At 42.4% G+C, this 23,496-nt stretch overlaps 1 protein-coding gene across 1 annotated transcript in view; it reads left to right on the top strand.

The window, feature by feature from the left end:
• The first annotated feature begins 7,441 nt into the window (after positions 1-7,441).
• Positions 7,442-23,496, top strand: part of fa2h (fatty acid 2-hydroxylase) — a 31,984-nt gene continuing 15,929 nt past the window's right edge. Inside the window, exon 1 of the mRNA XM_029757930.1 lies at positions 7,442-8,066. Coding sequence (XP_029613790.1) covers positions 7,785-8,066 — 282 coding nt within the window. The 5' untranslated portion in view covers positions 7,442-7,784. The remainder of the gene's footprint in view (positions 8,067-23,496) is intronic.

The following is a 23,496-nucleotide window of genomic DNA, read 5'->3' as shown; positions in this document are numbered from 1 at the left end:
AATCATCTTTAACTGTATGTCATGCTCTATAAAGGGTTCATAAATGGGGCCTAACTGTGTGACATAACCATCAATGTCAAATGTGACACAACCCCCTCTGTCAAATATGACATAAACCTGTTCTTTTTAAAGGGTGACATAACCACTGCTTAATAAAGGCTTTAAAAACCATATCAAATTGAGGCTTCACAAAGCATCTATAACCTTGTAATGTCATACATTTCTAGGATGTCCCAACCTCTTTCCTTCTTGGGTGCATAGCCAATATTGGACCTGACCCCAACCTAAAGTGCAGTCATGGAGTCACATTACACCATGCAACACTTACTGTACCTTGATGAAAGCCCCCAACATAAGGAAATTGAAAGTGGCTTTCTTCTGGAACTAAGTTACATCTTTTTCAGTACACAAACATGCACCAGACGGACCAGTCCATCTGTCATTTACCAGAATTGCCCTATGATGACCAGTCTGACCAGTTCCATATACTCTAATGTATGGAATAAATAGGCCTATTCTAACTTTGTAGACTGCTTTGGTTCTAGACTACGTCCACAGCTTTTAAACCATACTAAACCATCATTGCTACATCCACAAGTCCAACAACAAGGGCACTCAAAATATCTGCTCTGATTACTGTTTGACGGATTATTTAGGGCTGCTTTGGACTCCGACAGACCTTAATACACCTTAATACCTTAATAAACATTAATATTGTTTCGACCTTAACCTAACACCTAGCGAACTTGTCAAGTGGTTCAGACCTCTTGGCGTAAAGGTTAAGGTGTTAGCTTGACAGTCCCTGGACCTGGGTTTTAGTCCCAGTCGGTGCTACCCTCTGAGTTCGGCTATATTGGTGTCGGAAGTGGGAAGGCGCCTGAGAGGCCGTCGTAGAGGCGTGTACACGTGAGGGACTAGAGAAGCGTGGGGCCACACTTTCCTGAAGGAAGGGAGTAATGTAGCGACCTTAGCCCAACACCTAGCGACCTTGTCAAGTGGTTTGTAACTCTTGGTGTAAGGGCTTGACAGTCGCTGCAACCAGGTTCGATTCCCTGTTGGAGCTATCCTTAAAATTCACTACATTAGTAAGGGCTATTTGACCAAGAAGGAGAGTGATGTAGTGCTGCATCAGATGACCCTGCCCCCACAATCACATGACCTCAACCCAACTGAGATGGTTTGGGATGAGTTTTATCGCGGAGTGAAGAAAAAGCAGCCAACAAGTACTGAGCATATTTGGGAACATATGCATTTCCGGTGAAGCTTGGTGAGAGAATGCCAAGAGTGTGCAAAGCTGTCATCAAGGCAAAGGATGGCTACTTTGAAGAATCTCAAATATAAAATATATTTTGATTTGTTTAAAACTTTTTTGGTTACTAAATGTGTTATTTCATAGTTTTGATGTATTCTCTATTATTCTACAATGTAGAAAATAGTAAAAAATTAAGAAAAACCCTTGAATGAGTAGGCATGTCCAAACTTTTGACTGGTACTGTATATACAGTGCCTTCAGAAAGTATTCATACCCCTTGACTTATATCTCACACATCTACACACAATACCCCATAATGACAGTGAAAACATGTTTTTTGAAAAGTTAGCACATTTTTTTAAATTGAACTACAGAAATATCTAATTTACATAAGTATTCACACCCCTGAGTCAATACTTTGTAGAAATACTTTTGGGGGCGATTACAGCTGTGAGTCTTTTTGAGTGTCTCTAAGAGCTTTACACACGTGGATTGTACACCATTTGCTCAATATTCTTTTAAAAATTATTGATTGATTGTTTATCATTGCTAGACAACCATGTTCAAGTCTTGCCATATATTTTCAAGCCGATTTAAGTCAAAACTGTAGCCAAGCCACTCAGGAACATTCAATGTCGTCTTGGTAAGCAACTCCAGTGTAGATTTGGCCTTGTGTTATAGGTTATTGTCTTGCTGAAAGGTGAATTTGTCTCCCAGTGTCCGTTGGAAAGCAGACTAAACCAGGTTTTTCTCTAAGATTTTGCCTGTGCTTAAAGCTGTATACCGTTTCTTTGTATCTAAAAAACTCCGTAGTCCTTGCCGATGACAAGCCTACCCATAATATGATGCAGCCACCACTATGCTTGAAAATATGAAAAGTGGTACTGTGATATGGTGTGTTGGATTTGCCCCAAACATAACGCTTTGTATTCAGGACAAAAAGTTAATTTTTTGCCAAATTTTTTGCAGTATTACTTGTGCCTTGTTGCTAACAGGATGCATGTTTTGGAATATTTTTTATATGGTAGAGGTTTACTTATGTTGTTGATCCAGCCTCAGTTTTTTCATATCACAACCATTAAACTCTGTAACTGTTTTAAATTCACCATTGTCCTCATGGTGAAATCCCTGAGCAGGTTCCTTCCTCTCCGGCAACTGAGTTAGGAAGGACGTTTGTATCTTTGTAGTGACTGGGTGTATTGACACACAACCCGAAGCCTAATTAATAACTTCACAATGGTCAAAACGATATTCAGTGTCTGCTTTTCATTTTTATCTACCAATAGATGCATGTCTTTGTGAGGCATTGAAAAACCTCCCTGGCCTTTGTGGTTGAATCTGGGCTTGAAATTCACTGGTTGTTTGAGGGACTTTACAGATAATTGTATGTGTGGGGAACAGAGATGGGGTAGTTATTAAAAAATCATGTTATCCACCAATATTAAACACAGAATGAATCCATGCAACTTAATGCGATTTGTTAAGCACATTTTTATTCTTTAACTTATTTATGATTACCATAACGAAGGGGTTGAATAATTATTGACTCAAGATGTTTCAGCTATTCAAATGTCACGTTCTGACCAGTAAAAGGGTTATTCGTTATTGTAGTTTGGTCAGGACGTGGCATGGGGTGTTTGTTTTATGTGGTTTGGGGTTTGTTGGGTTATGTTATTATGTAAGAGGGGTGTTTGTTTAGAGTGTTTCGGGGTTTGTTGGGCTATGTTCTATGTTAGTATATTTCTATGTTAGTTCTAGTCGTTCTATGTCTATGTTTAGTTAATGGGGTTGACCTTCAATTGGAAGCAGCTGCTCCTCGTTGCTTCTAATTGAAGGTCTTATTTAAGAGGGGTGTTTGTTCTATGGTATTTGTGGGTAGTTGTCTCCTGTTTAGTGTCTGAGCACCCTGATAGGACTGTCAGTGTCGTTTGTTTTTGTATACGTTTTTGTTTTTCCTTCTTTACATTAAAAAGAAGGTGAGTATACATGTTCCCGCTGCGTTTTGGTCTGATCCTTACGACACCCGTTACCAAAAAAATGTATTAATAAAAACACAAATGTACAAACAAAATTATACTTTGACATTATGGGCTATTACAGTGGGGGGGAAAAAGTATTTGATCCCCTGCTGATTTTGTACGTTTGCCCACTGATAAAGAAAGGATCAGTCTATAATTTTAATGGTAGGTTTATTTGAACAGTGAGAGACAGAATAACAACAAAAATATCCAGAAAAACGTATGTCAAAAATGTTATAAATTGATTTGCATTTTAATGAGGGAAATAAATATTTGACCCCCTCTCAATCAGAAAGATTTCTGGCTCCCAGGTGTCTTTTATACAGGTAACGAGCTGAGATTAGGAGCACACTCTTAAAGGGAGTGCTCCTAACCGCAGCTTGTTACCTGTAAAAAAGACACATGTCCACAAAAGCAATCAATCAGATTCCAAACTCTCCACCATGGCCAAGACCAAAGAGCTCTCCAAGGATGTCAGGGACAAGATTGTAGACCTACACAAGCCTGGAATGGGCTACAAGACCATCGCCAAGCAGCTTGGTGAGAAGGTGACAACATTTGGTGTGATTATTCGCAAATGGAAGAAACACAAAAGAACTGTCAATCTCCCTCGGCCTGGGGCTCCATGCAAGATCTCACCTCGTGGAGTTGCAATGATCATGAGAACGGTGAGGAATCAGCCCAGAACTATACGGGAGGATCTTGTCAATGATCTCAAGGCAGCTGGGACTATAGTCACCAAGAAAACAATTGGTAACACATTACGTCGTGAAGGACTGAAATCCTGCAGCGCCCGCAAGGTCCCCCTGCTCAAGAATACATATACATGCCCGTCTGAAGTTTGCCAATGTAACCGATGTGAAATGGCTAGTTAGTTAGCGGTGGTGCGCGCTAATAGCGTTTCAATCAGTGACGTCACTCGCTCTGAGACTTGAAGTAGGGTTTCCCCTTGCGTCGCAAGGGCCGTGGCTTTTGTGGCGCGATGGGTAACGATGCTTCGTGGGGTGTCAGTTGTTGATGTGTGCAAGGGTCCCTGGTTCGAGCCCGGGTTGGGGCGAAGAGAGGGACGGAACCTACACTGTTACACCAATGAACATCTGAATGATTCAGAGGACAACTGGTGAAAGTGTTGTGGTTAGATGAGACCAAAATGGAGCTCTTTGGCATCAACTCAACTCACCGTGTTTGGAGGAGGAGGAATGCTGCCTATGACCCCAAGAACACCATCTCCACCGTCAAACATGGAGGTGGAAACATTATGCTTTGGGGGTGTTTTTCTGCTAAGGGGACAGGACAACTTCACCGCATCATTTGACGGGGCCATGTACTGTCAAATCTTGGGTGAGAACCTCCTTCCCTCAGCCAGGGCATTGAAAATGGGTCGTGGATGGGTATTCCAGCATGACAATGACCCAAAACACACAGCCAAGGCAACAAAGGAGTGGCTCAAGAAGAAGCACATTAAGGTCCTGGAGTGGCCTAGCCAGTCTCCAGACCTTAATCCCATAGAAAATATGTGGAGGGAGTCAAATATTTAACATCAAATATTTATTTCCCTCATTAAAATGCAAATCATTTTATAACATTTTTGACATGCATTTTTCTGGATTTTTTTGTTATTCTGTCTCTCACTGTTCATATAAACCTACCATTAAAATTATAGACTGATCATTTATTTGTAAGTGGGCAAACGTACAAAATCAGCAGGGGATCAAATACTTTTCCCCCCCACTGTATGTGTAGATCAGTGACACAAAATCTTAATGTAATTAATTTTAAATTCATACATTATTTTAATAGCAGGTCACTGTAAAGTCCATTATCCCTAGGAATTTGTCAATCCTCAGGAGAAGACCCAGATGCAGACAGTTTCGAAGTAACAAAAGTTTATTACAAAAACAGGGGGGCAGGCAAACGACAGGTCAAAGGCAGGCAGAGGTCAGTAATCCAGAGCAGAGTCCAAAAGGTACAGAACGGCAGGAAGGCTCAGGGCAGGCAGAATGGTAAAAACCCGGAAAACTAGAAAACAGGGACTAGAGAAAGACAGGAGCACAGGAAAAATACTAGTAGGCTTGATGAAACAAAACAAACTGACAACAGAGAACACAGGTATAAATACACTGGGGATAATGGGGAAGATGGGCGACACCTGGAGGGGGGTGGAGACATGCACAAAGACAGGTGAAGCAAATCAGGGTGTGACAGAATTAGGTTGTTTGAATCCTAAACAACCTGCCTACTTATTGTTGGAAGTACAATAGACCAACATAACCACTGTAGTAGGTCAAAGCTGTGTGCTGGAAAACCTTGGTAAAGCATGGGTACACCTTCTGGTGCTGGTGAATTTCCTTTATTTTTCAGCTTCAGACCAATGCCTACTTCTCACTTAAAACAGTTTTTTGTTTTTAATTTCCATGGTTTTTACACCGGTAGGTGATTATACAACATAATACAGCAAAACACAGCAATAAAAGTCAAAGTACACAATAACAAATGGCAAAATAAATACTGCATTTATGAGTATTTATTTAATATTAACAGCTGATTTTCCAGAGGGAAGTGAAAAACCAGAAACCCATTTAAACCAATATGGATTAAACTAGAAACATTTCCCCTGATCTCTTTAAACAAGATAAGCTCCTGGAAAATGCACAAAATAATCAACATGCACCCATTAACTATTTACATGTAAATGTGTTTTAAAGTTGAATAAATGGCAGTATATATATGAAAACAGGAGTACTCACAGATTTGGAACAGAACATACATAAGTGCTACTAATGGTGTGCAATGTACTGTACTGTGTGCATATCAATAAACGTACATTGTTTGTTAGCTCCATGTAACCGATGTGAAATGGCTAGTTAGTTAGCGGTGGTGCGCGCTAATAGCGTTTCAATCGGTGATGTCACTCGCTCTGAGACCTGAAGTGGTTGTTCCCCTTGCGTTGCAAGGGCCGCGGCTTTTGTGGCGCGATGGGTAACGATGCTTCGTGGGTGTCAGTTCTTGATGTGTGCAAGGGTCCCGGGTTGGGGTGAAGAGAGTGACGGAACCTACACTGTTACATCCACGTGGGCCTGTTTGACGAATTTCTTAGCTTCTCAAATTAAAGAAAGTGGCCCCTGAAAATGAGAAACGTTTACAACCTGTGCAACTTATCGAGTGCATTTGTGCTATACTACGGAAGAGGGTAACGACATCTTCCTTGAGAGTTTGAGAGCTGGTCCCTCCAACTTTCTCTCCTCGGTAGTAGCAAGACGCACGCACACTACTAGTAAACGTCACACTGTCCCTTGCCACTCAACGATGCCCAACATACCCCAAGGCCCTTTTAAGAGAGACCTAATAAATGACAGTAAGCATGAGTGCCGGTGTGTGTGTGTGTGTCGGGAAAGGGAGGGGGATGTCAAAAACTATACACGAAAGAGAATGGTCAAAATCTTCCCTCAGGTAGGCAGGCCTCGAGTCGCACTGCATTATTTCCGCCTCATGCAGAAATTCATGTTGCTCATTTGACCAGAGAAAATGAAATATTTATCGAAATTAAAATAGACATGACGAACTGCTAACAATAAAAATGCAGGTATTCCGATACACTTGGCTACTAATTCAGTGCAGCTGCAGCGCGAGTCAGGAGTATGTTTTATAAAAACAGTGTTGACAGTGCTGAATAAAGACTTAAACATAACGAGCCTTTGCTCGTAATCTTTGATCGTTTCTCTATGGTCATGGTTTTAAAAGTTAGTAAATCTCAAGTAGGCAGGTATCAAACTTTGCTGTGGAGTACTAGGCACGGTGATTTGAGCTATCAGATTGTCCAGAACAGTAGGCTTGATTTACGCACAGCTCTCCTGGTCGGCCGGGTAGGCGGAGTTTGTCCTTTCAGTTCAGACAAATGAAATGGTTCAAAATGGGAACACTGCCTTTTCGGCGCACAGGGTTTCTGAATCAAGTGCACATAAAGGCAAAAGCGCAAAGTCGAATTAAAAAAAATCGAGTAATTAAGGAGCTCAAGCCTTTATCGTCGACTTTTCTACAGAAATGTTTGGTGATCGATTGGGAATAACTAGATGATCGATCGCGATCGACCTGTTGGTGACCCCTAATATATGTTATTGATATTGAGAGGCACCCACACATCAAACAGAACTACGCCCATGAGGAAATATCACGCATGTTTAACAGGTTCTCTATTAGACTAGTTTAAAAAGATAGTTTTTATTTGATCTCAGCCCCATCTAAACATGAATGAACAATGTAATAATGGCTGTAAACATTGGGGGTAAAAAAGAAGCTAGAGCGCTGTAAAGTTGCAGAGCGAGCAAAAGGCAGATGAAAGACTGAGCTTTGAGCAGTCTTGAACGATGAATAATTAATGATATGCTAATGAGTTGGTCGAGTAAGCTCAGTCAGGGCTGAGAAATGAAGTAGAAGTTAGTACGTGGTCAGTCGGCCAGGGGGTCTTTACGCGCTCCTTTAGTTTATGTTTTTTTTGTGGATACTTCAACATTGCAATGTCTCCATTGGTGTCCCCTCGGGTTTTCTCTGAGATGGAGGTAGCCCGTCATTCCACAAAATACTCATGTTGGGTATTATTGGGGACGAAGGTTTATGATGTGACGGGATTCCTTCGAATGCATCCGGGTGGAGAGGCTCTGATATTACACAGGTCAGGGAGTGATATCAGCCTGGAGATGGAGGGACCCCCGCACCGCCATTCTGAGAACGCACGGCGGTGGATGGAACAGTACTATATCGGAGAGCTGCACACAGACAGTACTGCCGATGAAACACAGGTACAGGCTATAATACTCTGCTCTGATAGCCTACTCTAAAATGTAACCCAAACATAGTTTCTTATCGAATCAAATCAAATTGTATTTGTCACATGCGCCGCATACAACAAATGCTTATTTACAAGCCCTTAACCAACAATGCAGTTCAAACAATAGAGTTAATATAATATTTACTAAATAAATTAAAGTGAAAGAAAATCGAAACAATCAAAAATAAACACAATAAATGTACATAACAATAACGAGCCTATAGGTTAGTCGAGGTAATTTGTAAAATGACTGCATAGATGATAAACAGCGAGTAGCAGCAGTGTAAAAACAAAGGGGGTCAATGGAAATAGTCCGGGTGCCCATTTGATTAGTTGTTCAGCAGTCTTATGACTGGAAAGTAGACTACAGTAAATTAAGACAATGTTCATGGTGGTGTGATTTTCACATCTGATTTGAGACACATTGCCTATTTACATCTAACAACAATCTCACATTGCCCCTATTTGTAACCACATGCATGTGGTTTACAAATAGGAGATGATGATGGCACAACAATATGCCTATTAACACAGTCAGTGGATTTGGGAGAAACTTTCCATTACTATAATGGTTGTAGGCTACATGCTAGTAAGTGGGGGTCGGTGCTGTTTAAGTTGAAGGCGGACAATTTTCTTTTTTCATGAGCATGGCCTTTTTCTATTACAGCATATTGGATGACTGTCATTCACATTCCATTCATCCAGTTCAATATAACATTGATAGGTTTAGAGTACTACATGATACTCTAATTTTCCCTATACCCATCATGAGGTTGCTACAACCTAGCCTATGAATTAAAGTTTACAATGTAGGTGTACACAGGTCGAGAGAAAGATTTGAGGTGACAGACAGTGACACATTCAATACCGCCTTGCATACTTGATTACACTAGGGTGTAATCATTAGTTCAACAGTTGCAAACAAGAGTTTCTATTGGACAAATTCAGGTATGTTTATTCCCGTTTCATTCCGTTTGCTTCTGTTTAAGAAACGTTTTTCTACAGAATCGTCTAAATGAATACACCCCTGATCGGACATAAACCCAGTTCACTTTTATAGCAGCCACGTTGTATTCCTTCTCGCATCTACGCGCTCTCCTCCTCAAACCTTTTCCCTTCGCTTGTGGACTTCAATGCACAACACATCAGCTGTATGCGACCAGGCTAAAAAACCTTTCCAAGCCAAACCATGTCATAACCACTACACACAGCCTACCTCATTGTCACCATATTAGCTAAAGTAACGTCATAGTCAAAATAGCTAATAGAACTAAAGCGCCAGTAAACCCGCTACAATTATTCAGTAACGTTAGTGTACAGTCAGTAAGCAGTTCAGTAAGCAGTTTAGCACTTACACCGGTGGGCCCAATGGCAATACATTTGTAAAACCAAAAGCTTACCTTGACTTGGAAGAGTTCCAGTGTTGTGTTGGATAGTCATAGCCAGCTAGCTAATATAGCAACCCTCTGATTGAGCTGGGTGTTTGAGTAGGTTAAACTAGCTAGCTAGCTGCATTTGCTGGCAAAGAAAGTGAAAAACAAGACGAAATATAGTTCTTGCTTTTTTATCATTTTTGAAGAAATTAATTTTAACTGTTCAGCTATTGTCTTTAAGTCATCTATCACCACATTTTATGCACAGCAGGGCTAGCTAGCTGTAGCTTATGATTTCAGTACTAGATTCATTCTCTGATGCTTTGCTGGGATGGACATGTCAGTTCATGCTGCAAGAGCTCTGAGAGGTTGGAGTACATCCTCTGGATGTTGTCATAATTACTGTGTAACTGAATGGAAGGGGTGAGAACCATGAGCCCCCTAGGTTTTGTGTTGAAATCAAATCAAATTTTATTGGTCACATACACATGGTTAGCAGATGTTATTGTGAGTGTAGCGAAATGCTTGTACTTCTAGTCCCGACAGTGCAGCAATATCTAACAAGTAATATCTAACAATTCCACAACAGATACCTAATACACACAAATCTAAGTAAAGGAATGGAATAAGAATATATAAGTATGTGGCTGATTAGTGACGGAGCTGCATAGGCTAACATGCAATAGATAATATAGAATACAGCATATACATATGAGATGAGTAATGCAAGATATGTAAACATTATTAAAGTGGCATTATTAAAGTGACCAGTGGTCCATTTATTAAAGTGGCCAATGATTTCAAGTCTGTGTGTAGGCAGCAGCCTCTCTGTGCTAGTGATGGCTGTTTAACAGTCTGGTGGCCTTGAGATAGAAGCTGTTTTTCAGTCTCTCGGTCCTAGCTTTGATGCACCTGTACTGACCTTGCCTTTTGGATGGTAGTGGAGTGAACAGGCAGTCGCTCGGGTGGTTGTTGTCCTTGATGATCACCCTCTGGAGATCCCTGCGGTTGTAAGCGGTGCAGTTGCCATACCAGCTGGTGATACAGCCCGACAGGATGCTCTCAATTGTGCATCTGTAAAAGTTTGAGGGTTTTAGGTGACAAGACAAATTTCTTCAGCCTCTTGAGGTTGAAGAGGCACTGTTGCGGCTTCTTCACCACACTGTCTGTGTGGGTGGACCATTTCAGTTTATCCGTGATGTGTACGACGAGGAACTTAAAACTGTCCACCTTCTCCAATGCTGTCCCATAGATTTGGATGGGGGGTGCTCCCTCTGCTGTTTCCTGAAGTCCACGATCATCTCCTTTGTTTTGTTGACGTTGAGTGAGAGGTTATTTTCCTGACACCACACTCAGATCCCTCACCTCCTCCCTGTAGGCTGTCTCGTCGTTGTTGGTAATCAAGCCTATTACTTTTGTGTCGTCTGCAAACTTCATGATTTGAATTGGAGGTGTGCATGGCCACGCAGTCATGGGTGAACAGGAAGTACAGGAGGGGGCTGAGCACGCACCCTTGTGGGGCCCCAGTGTTGAGGATCAGCGAAGTGGAGATGTTGTTTCCTACCTTCACCACTTGGGGACGCCCCGTCAGGATGTCCAGGACCCAATTGCACAGGGTGGGGTTGAGACCCAGGGCATCAAGCTTATAATGAGCTTGGAGGGTACTATGTTGTTGAATTATGAGCTGTAGTCAATGAACAGCATTCTTACATAGGTATTCCTCTTGTCCAGATGGGATAGGGCAGTGTGATGGTGATTGCATCGTCTGTGCACTATTGGGGCGGTAAGCAAATTGAAGTGGGTCTAGGGTGACAGGTAAGGTGGAGGTGATATGATCCTTGACTAGTCTCTCAAAGCACTTCATGATGACAGAATTGAGTGCTACGGGGTGATAGTCATTTAGTTCAGTTACCTTTGTTCCTGTACCCAAGAATGCAATGGTGGCCATCTTGAAGCATGTGGGGACAACAGACTGGGATAGGGAGAGATTGAATATGTCTGTAAACACACCAGCCAGCTGGTCTGCGCATGCTCAGAGGATGCTGCTAGGGATGCCATCTGGGCCGGCAGCCTTGCGACGGTTAACACATTTAAATGTCTTACTCACGTAGGCCACAGAGAAGGAGAACCCACAGACCTTGGTAGTGGGCCGCGCAGGTGGCACTGTATTCTCCTCAAAGCGGGAAAAGGTGTTTAGTTTGCCTGGGAGCAAGATGTGGCTGGTTTTCCTTTTGTAGTCCATGATTGCCTGCAGACCCTGCCACATGCATCTCGTGTCTGAGCCATTGAATTGCCGTTCAAGTGCGCAGATGTTGCCCTACAGGAGTTACACAGTAATAGTGTTACTGCTATTGGCTTCACGACTGACAATTGGACCAGCGATATCAGAACTGTTACATACACAACTGGACAAGATGGAAACGGACACAGTGACAGTGCGCACCGAGGAAGAGAGGCCACGGACAAACAGACAGCTGAAACTTCACTGTTTGACATGTATGATGAAATCCTGGTTGAGAATGAAACGACTGAACAAATTAACAATGAAACAGCACAGCAAGTAAGTGAAAGAAATAGGTTTTGATGATGTTTTACTGGTAATGGTTACATATGTAAATGCCAACAAAATAACGTTTTGGTCAGTGTGGTGTGTGTGTAAACTTTATTTAACTAGGCAAGTCAGTTAAGAAAATATCGGATATCGGTATCGGCCAAAAATGTCATATCGGTGCATCACTACTTATAACACTAAGTTTCATTGGTCGACTCTGACTTTTGGAAACTGTTGCTACCTCTACAACCCCATCATAAAGTGTGAGTGTTGCGGAGAGGGGGCAAGGGATGCATGTGGTTGTCACTGCCTTGATCCTGTTTACTACAGTTAAACAATGTCACTGTATTGATCCTGTTAACCACAGTTAAACACTGAACTGCTCCCACATGCAAGTCTTTATGCCTAAGTATGGCATTCTCCTCTCTGTCAAAGTCTTATTTTTATCACATATCAATTCAAAACATTGGGTTCAGTTTCAATTGACAGACTTGTGTTTACAGTTCTGTCAGGGTTTTGCATTGATTATAGTGCTGGTAGTATAAACCAGAGTTTTGGCGATGTGCCTCTTGCTTATTCAGTGGTCCCTTTATATAAACATTAGGCACCAACCCAGAGGACAATTCTCTTCACATCCTCCCACCCGCCCATTAGCTCATCTTCTGTCTCTCGCCGAGGTAGCGGAGGTTGGAGGTACTGGTAGAGTAACGTAATGCTGCCGTGGGTCATGGGAGAGATGTTAATGGATGATTGGATGATCCATGTTAATGGATGATTGGGTGATCCATGTAAATTGTTAATTGGATGGCGTAAATGGGATCCGCAAGCTATTACTGTGGGTCTTTTGCAGGATTGTGATCAATTTAATTTACATCTCAGTCAATTCAGGAAGTACACTAAAATTCTAATTCCAGTTATTTTGAATGGGGGGAAATTTGGAATAGAAATTGGAATTTGTTTTACTCTCTGACTTGACTGGAATTTAGATGGAATTGACCCCAACCCTGTTTTGTTGCTCTGGGTTTGGCTACTCAGAGTGGCATTGTGCTGTCCAGTATTTTGTAGCCTATCTTGTGTGTATGAGAAAAGGAAAATACACTAATCTGGCTTCTGGCTGGCTTCCGTGCATTGGCAGGACAGAGCAGCTACGTCTAGTAAGATGAGGGGCGGGGGTGTGTGTCTATTTGTCAATAACTGCTGGTCCGCAATGTCTAATATTAAAGAAGTCTCAAGGTATTGTTCGCCTGAGGTAGAATACCCCATAATACGCTATAGAGCACAATATCTACTAAGAGAGTTCTCATCTATATTATTCGTAGCCGTCTATTAACCACCACAAACCAATTCTGGCACCAAGGCCGCACTCTACGAGCTGTATAAGGCCATAAGCAAACAAGAAAATGCTCATCCAGAGGCGGCGCTCCTAGTAACCGGGGACTTGGGGTCCAACATGTATGCTGCGGCGTGTATGGACTTCAGGCAAAAGTCTTCACGCTTTTTGATGTATTTCAGAACTGCGGTTTTCTCTGCTTGGAGCAACAGTGAAGTGGGCAGTGCAGTACGGATTTCTTCTCTTACATCTACAAGCAGAGTCTGAACATCAGACAGGATGGCATTGTCTCCCTCAATCCGTGCAATGGCTACTGCTATAGGTTTCAGGCTGCTTACCACTCTCTCCCAAATACATTATCCAGGAGGATCCTCTTGATGGGGCTGTCCATATCGGCAGACTGTGATATGGTCATTTCTTGGAAAGACTCCTTCCCCTTCAGTATACTGTCAAACATGATGACAACACCACCCCAATGGGTGTTGCTGGGCAGCTTCGATGTGGCGCTCTTATTCTTCTCACTTTGCTTGGTGAGATAGATTGCTGCTATAACTTGATGACCCTTCATATACCTAACCATTTCCTTGGCTCTCTTGTTCTCTTGTTGAGTGTATCCATTGTTTTCAGTGCCATGATGTCCTTGAGGAGCAGATTCAATACATGAGCAGCACAGCCAATGGGTGTGATGTAAGGGTAGGACACCTCCACTTTAGGCCAAGCAGCCTTCATGTTTGCAGCATTGTCTGTCACCAGTGCAAATACCTTCTATGGTTCAAGGTCATTGATGACTGCCTTCAGCTCATCTGCAATGTAGAGACCGGTGTGTCTGTTGTCCCTTGTGTCTGTGCTCTTGTAGAATACTGGTTGAGGGGTGGAGAGGATGTAGTTAATTATTCCTTGCCCACAAACATTCGACCACCTATCAGAGATGTTTGCAATACATTCTGCTTTCTCTATGATTTGCTTGACCTTCACTTGAACTCGATTGAACTCTGCATCTAGCAAATGAGTAGATAAAGCAGGTCTGGTTGGAGGGGTGTATGCTGGGCAAAGAACCTTCAGAAATCTCTTCCAATACACATTGCCTGTGAGCATCAGAGGTGAACCAGTTGCATACACAGCTCGAGCAAGACATTCATCAGAATTTATCTGACTACATTCCTCCATTGAGTCAAAAACACTTCTGATTCCAGGAAGACCATGAGCTGTTGCTATCGATAAGGTGTCTGATTTTTCATCTTCACCTCGAATAGAAGTAGAGGGACTTTTGTCAGAGGTTGCTTGTTGTGAGTGCTGAGGGAACTTTATGCACTTGGCCAGATGATTCTGCATCTTTGTTGCATTCTTCACATATGCTTTGGCACAGTATTTGCAAATGCACACAGCTTTTCCTTCTACATTAGCTGCAGTGAAATGTCTTCACACATCAGATAGTGCCCATGGCATTTTCCTGTAAAGATGAGAAAAAAAACCCAAATACAATTCCATGTTGTAACATCTGCTTCCAACTCACACTCTCAGACACATAGATCCCCTGAACGCCGCTCACTCTCCAGATCCCAATCACCTGAATTCTGATCACCTGTTCACACACCTGTATGTCATTTACACACACTATTTAGTTAAGTTCTTTGCACCTTATCATTGTGAGGTATTGTTTGTTTTGTGACACACTTCTATTCAGAGCTCTGTTTTTCCCAGTAATTTAATCCACCCGTGTATGAGAGTTTTTGCCTGCCTCCCTAATGACGCCCTTTGCCTATTCCCTGCCTGTATTTAGCTTAGCGGATTTCCTGTTATCAACCTATTGCCTGATCTCCCGGACGACGTTACTAGCCTTTTCCCTGCCTGTACTGTTGCCTTTTTGGACCCCCTGTGTATGACCTTCTGCCTGCCCCTGGACCCATCTACCTGCCTCCTCCTGTGGTCCTTTACCAATAAACACCTGCTGCTCCCTGCGCTTGAAACCAGCTCTCTGTCTCCCATCGTGTTCATTACACATGTACAGATAAATACACTGCTCAAAAAAATAAAGGGAACACTAAAATAACACATCCTAGATCTGAATGAAATAAATAATCTTATTAAATACTTTTTTCTTTACATAGTTGAATGTGGTAACAACAAAATCACACAAAAATAATCAATGGAAATCCAATTTATCAACCCATGGAGGTCTGGATTTGGAGTCACACTCAAAATTAAAGTGGAAAACCACACTACAGGCTGATCCAACTTTGATGTAATGTCCTTAAAACAAGTCAAAATGAGGCTAAGTAGTGTGTGTGGACTCCACATGCCTGTATGACCTCCCTACAACGCCTGGGCATGCTCCTGATGAGGTGGTGGATGGTCTCCTGAGGGATCTCCTCCCAGACCTGGACTAAAGCATCCGCCAACTCCTGGACAGTCTGTGGTGCAATGTTGCGTTGGTGGATGGCGCGAGACATGATGTCCCAGATGTGCTCAATTGGATTCAGGTCTGGGGAACGGGCGGGCCAGTCCATAGCATCAATGCCTTCCTCTTGCAGGAACTGCTGACACACTCCGGCCACATGAGGTCTAGCATTGTCTTGCATTAGGAGGAACCCAGGGCCAACCGCACCAGCATATGGTCTCACAAGGGGTCTGAGGATCTCATCTCGGTACCTAATGGCAGTCAGGCTACTTCTGGCGAGCACATGGATGGCTGTGCGGCCCCCCAAAGAAATGCCACCCCACACCATGACTGACCCACCGCCAAACCGGTCATGCTGGAGGATGTTGCAGGCAGCAGAACGTTCTCCACGGCGTCTCCAGACTCTGTCACGTCTGTCACATGTGCTCAGTGTGAACCTACTTTCATCTGTGAAGAGCACAGGGCGCCAGTGGCGAATTTGCCAATCTTGGTGTTCTCTGGCAAATGCCAAACGTCCTGCAAGGTGTTGGGCTGTAAGCACAACCGCCACCTGTGGACGTCGGGCCCTCATACCACCGTCATGGAGTCTGTTTCTGACCGTTTGAGCAGACACATGCACATTTGTGGCCTGCTGGAGGTCATTTTGCAGGGCTCTGGCAGTGCTCCTCCTGCTCCTCCTTGCACAAAGGCGGAGGTAGCGGTCCTGCAGCTGGGTTGTTGCCCTCCTACGGCCTCCTCCACGTCTCCTGATGTACTGGCCTGTCTCCTGGTAGCGCCTCCATGCTCTGGACACTACGCTGACAGACACAGCAAACCTTCTTGCCACAGCTCGCATTGATGTGCCATCCTGGATGAGCTGCACTACCTGAGCCACTTGTGTGGGTTGTAGACTCCGTCTCATGCTACCACTAGAGTGAAAGCACCGCCAGCATTCAAAAGTGACCAAAACATCAGCCAGGAAGCATAGGAACTGAGAAGTGGTCTGTGGTCACCACCTGCAGAACCACTCCTTTATTGGGGGTGTCTTGCTAATTGCCTATAATTTTCCACCTGTTGTCTATTCCATTTGCACAACAGCATGTGAAATTTATTGTCAATCAGTGTTGTTTCCTAAGTGGACAGTTTGATTTCACAGAAGTGTGATTGACTTGGAGTTACATTGTGTTGTTTAAGTGTTCTCTTTTATTTTTTTGAGCAGTGTAGTTAAGCAGTTAGATTAAACAACTCCTTTTGTAGGATACATGTTTTAAAATGAAACATGTATGGATACAGGTGAATTAACACTCCTCAGTTAGCAGGCTCAAGCAAGCTAAAACCCACATGGTAGCAAAAACGAACTAGCAGAAATTGTTAACAAGTTAGAAATGATTTAAACACACTTTGCTGAAGGCTACTATTTACTAGTTAACAAAATAATGTATGTCATATAAAATATATTAACCCCACCCAGTATCGTAATTAAAACTTACCAGAAAGCATATAGTCCTTGGCCCAGACAGTGTAGTAGTGTGGGCTCAATAGCATCTCATTAGTGTGCAAGATCTTGAGAATCAGCTGTACATGTGATGGAAGAGTGCACTGTGCATGCAGAGGGTTGCAATTGCATTGAATTGGGGATAGTTTAACCAAAATATGCTACAAGACCTAAAATTGCCTTGTGTATCCCACAAAAAACTTTCACTGTTATAAGCTAACTTTTTTTGATGAATTTAAGCAAAATTACCCACATTCCAGGGCTTAACCTGTTATGGATAGGGGGCAGTATTTTCACGGCCGGATAGAAAACGTACCCGATTTAATCTGATTATTACTCCTGCCCAGAAACTAGAATATGCATATAATTATTAGCTTTGGATAGAAAACACTCCAAAGTTTCTAAAACTGTTTGAAGGGTGTCTGTCTGTGTATAACAGAACTCATTTGGCAGGCCAAAACCTGAGAAGATTCCAAACAGGAAGCGCCCTCTCTGACCATTTCTTGGCCTTCTTGATCATCTCTAACCAAAACAGGGGATCTCTGCTGTAATGTGACACTTCCTACGGCTCCCATGGGCTCTCAGAAGGCGGCAAAAAGCTGAATGGTGCCTTTGCAGGCCCTGGCTGAAAAACATTAGCGCATTTTGATAGTGGTCGATCAGAGAACAGAGACTGGAGGCGCGTGCACGAGGCGACCCCATGTTTTTATTCTTTCGTCTTTGAACGTAAACAACGACTCCCGGTCGGAATATTATCGCTTTTTTACGAGAAAAATAGCATAAAAATTGATTTTAAACAGCGGTTGACATGCTTCGAAGTACGGTAATGGAATATTTAGAAATGTTTTGTCACGAAACGCGTCGGGCGCGTAACCCTTCGTCACCCTTGGATAGTGTCTTGAACGCACGAACAAAACAAAACGATACAACCGCTATTTGGATATAACTATGGATTATTTTGAACCAAACCAACATTTGTTATTGAAGTAGCAGTCCTGGGAGTGCATTCTGACGAAGAACAGCAAAGGTAATCAAACTTTTCTAATAGTAAATCGGAGTTTGGTGAGGGTCAAACTTGGTGGGTGTCAAAATAGCTAGCCGTGATGGCTGGGCTATCTACTCAGAATATTGCAAAATGTGCTTTCACCGAAAAGCTATTTTAAAATCGGACATAGCGAGTGCATAAAGGAGTTCTGTATCTATGATTCTTAAAATAATTGTTTTTTGTGAACGTTTATCGTGAGTAATTTAGTAAATTCACCGGAAGTGTTCGGTGGGAATGCTAGTTCTGAACATCACATGCTAATGTAAAAAGCTGGTTTTTGATATAAAAATAAACTTGATTGAACAAAACATGCATGTATTGTATAACATAATGTCCTAGGCGTGTCATCTGATGAAGATCATCAAAGGTTAGTGCTGCATTTAGCTGTGGTTTTGTTTTTTGTGACATTATATGCTAGCTTGAAAAATGGGTGTCTGATTATTTCTGGCTGGGTACTCTGCTGACATAATCTAAGGTTTTGCTTTCACTGTAAAGCCTTTTTGAAATCGGACAGTGTAGTTAGATAAAGGAGAGTCTTTAAAATGGTGTAAAATAGTCATATGTTTGAAAAATTGAAGTTTTGGGATTTTTGAGGCATTTGTAATTTGCGCCACGCCTATCATTGGATATTGGAGCAGGTGTTCCGCTAGCGGAACGTCTAAATGTAAGAGGTTTTAACTTCCCATGGAAAAATTCCAGAAAAATGTTGGAAATTTACCGGAAAGTTTCCGACCCTTTGCAACCCTATTTTTTTTTTTTAGTTCAGACAGCAGTTATTTTCTGACAAGGCTACACTAGTTGTCATAGTAATGATGGGTTTGTGTTCAGTGGTGTAGGCTGATTGGTGGTGGTGCTAGTGTTTCCTATCACTCAGAAGTTATGTAGCAAGCTAAGGTAACAACAATGCCTGCCATGGACATTTCCCAGTTGCTTTGCATTCTCAAAATCATAGGGTAAGAACATTTGTAAAGCCTCAAAGGATAAGATGATCCAACTTTCAAAATGAGTCCTTTTTGGCTAGCCACAGCAGTCAGCTAGCTAGGTAGGTAGCTGTTTAGCTTTCTAGCATAATCACAAATTTGTTTGTAAACAATTAACAAGCTAGTTAGCTACCACATGTTCTTGTCAGACTGTCAACAGAGCAGCTAGCAAGAAACAAGATATTCCAAATAGCAGTCTAAAACACTTGAGGGCAAATAAATCCGATTTGACCATTCAGACACATGGTCAGGAATCAGATTTGTATCGTATTTCAAACCATCTATAAATGTGACTGCAGGAAAAAGAACCGATTCGAATCGGATATGCAAATAAATAGTCACTTTTTGAGTCACTTCAAACTGCCAATGTGAACACGGCTACAGAGACTTACCCAAAAACGAACATGTAATGACTCAGGGGGTTGAATACTTATCTAATCAAGATATATTACTGTTTTATTTTTTGTATATATTTTTTTAATTGTAGCATTTTTCATCCACTATGACATTATAGAGCAGAGCTGCCCAACCCTCTTCCTGGAGATCTACTGTCCTGTATGTTTTCAGTCCAACCCTAATTTAGCATATCTGATTCAGCTAGTTAAGGTCTTGTTGAGCAGTTAATTAATATAATCAGGTGTGTTAAATTAGGGTTGGACTGAAAACCCACAGGATGGCAGATCTCCAAGAAGAGGGTTGGGCAGCCCTGTTATGGAGTATTGTGTGTGGATTGTTGACAAAAAACGTCAATTAAATCAATTTTAATCCCACTTTGTAACAACAAAATGTGTAAAAAGTCAAGGAGTGTGAATACTTTCTGAAGGCATTGTATTTTTATGTGTGTGTGTATGCATAGGCTTTTGTGAATGGTGAATGTTGGCCGTCTGGCCTGATGTGGCCCTCCACAACTCTTTAGGACAGAGTGCCCTCTGAGAGAAAAAAGCTCCATCAGTGGGTTGATGATAACCTTTTGGGAGGAATTTGTGAGGGCAGTCAGTGGTGCCTCAGCCTCGAAGGAATGTTTCCTCTTTATGGATCTGAATCACATTTTTTCTCTCAAAGGCCTTATTGTCTTTCATCACTCATCCCCAGGGACATGACCAAGCATTATGCAGCAGGCTACTGAGGGGGTGGAAACTAGAGCGCCTCAAACGTTCAGTTTGAGGCTGCCATCTCATCTCCTTTTGTAATTTGACAGCAGAATTAATCCATAAAGTATATTTTATCTGCTGCAGTTGGCCTAAGTTTATCATTGTGAATGCTAGGGTTGTTTAGCTTCTGCTTCCATGGAGACAGTTGTCACAAGCCTTCAATTAGCACACATCTTCATATGTAGGTCCCTCAGGTAATGCTCTACAACTGCTGGCTCAAGTCAAAGGGTGGTGAGGGAATAGGATGATGTAACTGGGGAGGAGAGAGCCGGAGAGAGAACAGGTTGTGAGGTCTGATTGATTAAGACGCAGCACAAACACAGCCGGCATGTTTCACCTGTCCTGTCTGAGGATGGCTGGCCTGCTCTGCCACAGTAATTGCAATAAGATGTGGCATGGGCCCCTGGGAGAGGCAGCAGGGGCAGAGTTGAAGAGGTGAGACTGTCGTCACCAGGATATAGAGAGATCCAGGGGGATCTCATTGGCTAGTGGGGCAGGGTAGTCCCACACATGAGGAGCCCTGAAGGCTGGCAGAGACACAGCTGCCTGTGGCAGTGCTGAGGGGTGGGGGATGCCATGCTACACTGTTGTCTCTGCAGCCTCCTGATTCTCCTTACCCCTCCCCATCAGGAGAGCCAGGGATAGTCAGTTTCTCGCTCATAGACATCATTTTGTGTGATGCAGACCAACTCATTAGTGATGGGGGAAAACATCAATACAGTTATATTATTTTTGACAATATGGTTATATTATTTTTGACAATATGGTTATATTATTTTTGACAATATGGTTATATTATTGTTGCACTAGTCGGCTGTATCTGTGCCACTTTTTAAATTGTGAGCCAACATGTTTTTAGCACGTATTTTCATGACTGATCAAAACTCACTTTTTCACGGCTCTCTCTTGTCCCTCTGCAGCATACATGATCAGCAATATGTTTGGAACATCGAATCACAATAAAATCGCACTATCAAATCTCAATACACATAGAATTGTGAGAATCGCAATACGTATCATATCGGCACCTAAGTATCATGATAATATCGTATCGTGTGGACCCTGTCAATTCTCAGCCCTACATATTATACTGTAGCTGTTTAGCTAATAGGTTTTTGCTAACATGTTTAGTTAATAGGACACTGCACAGGTCAGATTGTATAGCAAGGACAGACACAATGGTAGACAGGTGCATAAACACAACAAATAGGGCAGGGCTAGATGAATTAAATGGAGATAAAACCAAAGGACAAATTGCTGTGTTTAGTTTCATGTTAGTGAGTTGTTAACCATTGTTAACCACAAAGAGGACAAAAGGAGCTCTCATTATCATTTCTCCCATAGCTCTGTTTACATCTAACACAGGCCTCTCTCAGCCTCCAGGGCCTTGAGCACCACTATACTAGAGCATGTCTGTTGGTATTTATATAGGAAGGACCTAACTCTCAACGCCAAGTGAAGTTCATTGTTCAAGCACCACCCAATACCAATTCTCTGTCATGTCTATTTATAAACGGCCTATGGCTAAATGGTAGTAGTGCTATGACAAAAACGTGTTTTGTAAAACAAGCCGTTAAAGGGTGGGTGAGCAACTTTGGAGTGAATGACTGAAGGCACACCCTGGCCCAGCATTTGGCTCATGTTAGGCGTATCTTGACAAGCTATGGTGATCAGTAGTTTAGCAATTGCTGAGTAACTGTAATCTCGGGTGGGAGGTTATTACCTCTCCCTTTAACAAAGTAGAAAATCCATCTGAGTCAGCACGAACAGGAGCCTATCATTCCATGACTTCTTCTTCTCCCAAACTTATCCACACACCCTTTAAACCAATAAAATCAGTGGTTAAGAGGAAGATAAATCTCTCTCATGCTGAGCTAAGAGCACGTAGAACATATACAATTCTCTTTCTATGCCTATGCTAATATCAGCGTTGTCCTGGTCATTTATGATATACATGTTAGCACACATCAACATGTGGATAGACCTTTTGCACCTGGCTTTCCCAATCTGTGAGCTATGAACTTCTACCTGCCACCAGTTATGAATCTGTGTATTGAAGAATCTCCCCAGTTTCCATGTCAAGAGATTTTCTGTGGTTGTCTGCTGCTCAGACGGAATCTAGGTCAAAAACTCTCTGGTCACCATGCCCATATCGTGTTTGAAGTCTATCATGGTTCTCCTGGTTTATTGTGGTAATATAATGGCAGTCTCTTGTCATACTCTGTGTATGTAGTAACAGGACACTCGGTCCCAAACGTCTCCAGCTACAGTTTGTCTCTGATTTTAGTACCATCCTCATCCGCCCAACTGAAAGAAAAGAGAACACGATTGCGCGTGTGTGAATGAGAGTAATCTTAATTTGTTGCCAGTCAGGTTTGACTGGCTTTGTTACTAAGAGAGGCTGAGTGACCCTGCTAGCCTGTGTGTGTGTAAGGAGAGGAAGAGGAGAGGGAGTCACACACCTCCACACCCTGCCACTGTTTCTCTCCACAATGAAAAGTCAAACGTTTTGTGAAAACATGTTACTCCCCTGTACGGAATCATTCATGCAGTTCCGTTATATAGGAGACATATTTCTACAATTTAAAACATCCTTTATGGGACCGTTTTTACACTTTAATAAACAGCTGAAGTGACTTTTGTGCAAGGTGACTGTTGTGACTTAAAGGAATGTGGGTTCTGTAAGTGACCTAAATGAAGTAATTAAGTCAACTTTTAATTTCTTCATTAGCCACTTGCTGAAGTTAGTAACTTGAAGCCGAGACGCGACAAGGTGGTAGTTTCATACCCAATTGGCTCAGGGATTAAAGAAAGAGAGAGAGAGAGAGAGAGAGACTGCTCTTACATATTCTAGCAGAGCCATTTCAACTGATATGTGAATGAGACTGAGACTGATCTGACAATGACACTCAGTAAATGGTTCTTATGTACATGTGTGGGGCGAAGGGGAAGTACACTTATCTCTCTAAACTCTGTAGCCCGTCCGACTGTGTACCCCGGCACAGATATGATAGTGATGGTTAACTATTAACCAGGATGAGTCACATGACCTCTTCACTGTGACCAGGGATGGAACCATTGATGACATCTGGGATATAC

Source organism: Salmo trutta, chromosome 7, assembly GCF_901001165.1.
Source record: "Salmo trutta chromosome 7, fSalTru1.1, whole genome shotgun sequence".
NCBI lineage: Eukaryota > Metazoa > Chordata > Actinopteri > Salmoniformes > Salmonidae > Salmo > Salmo trutta.
The sequence above is the reverse complement of the archived record's forward strand: the minus strand, read 5'-3'. Positions and strand labels throughout refer to the sequence as shown.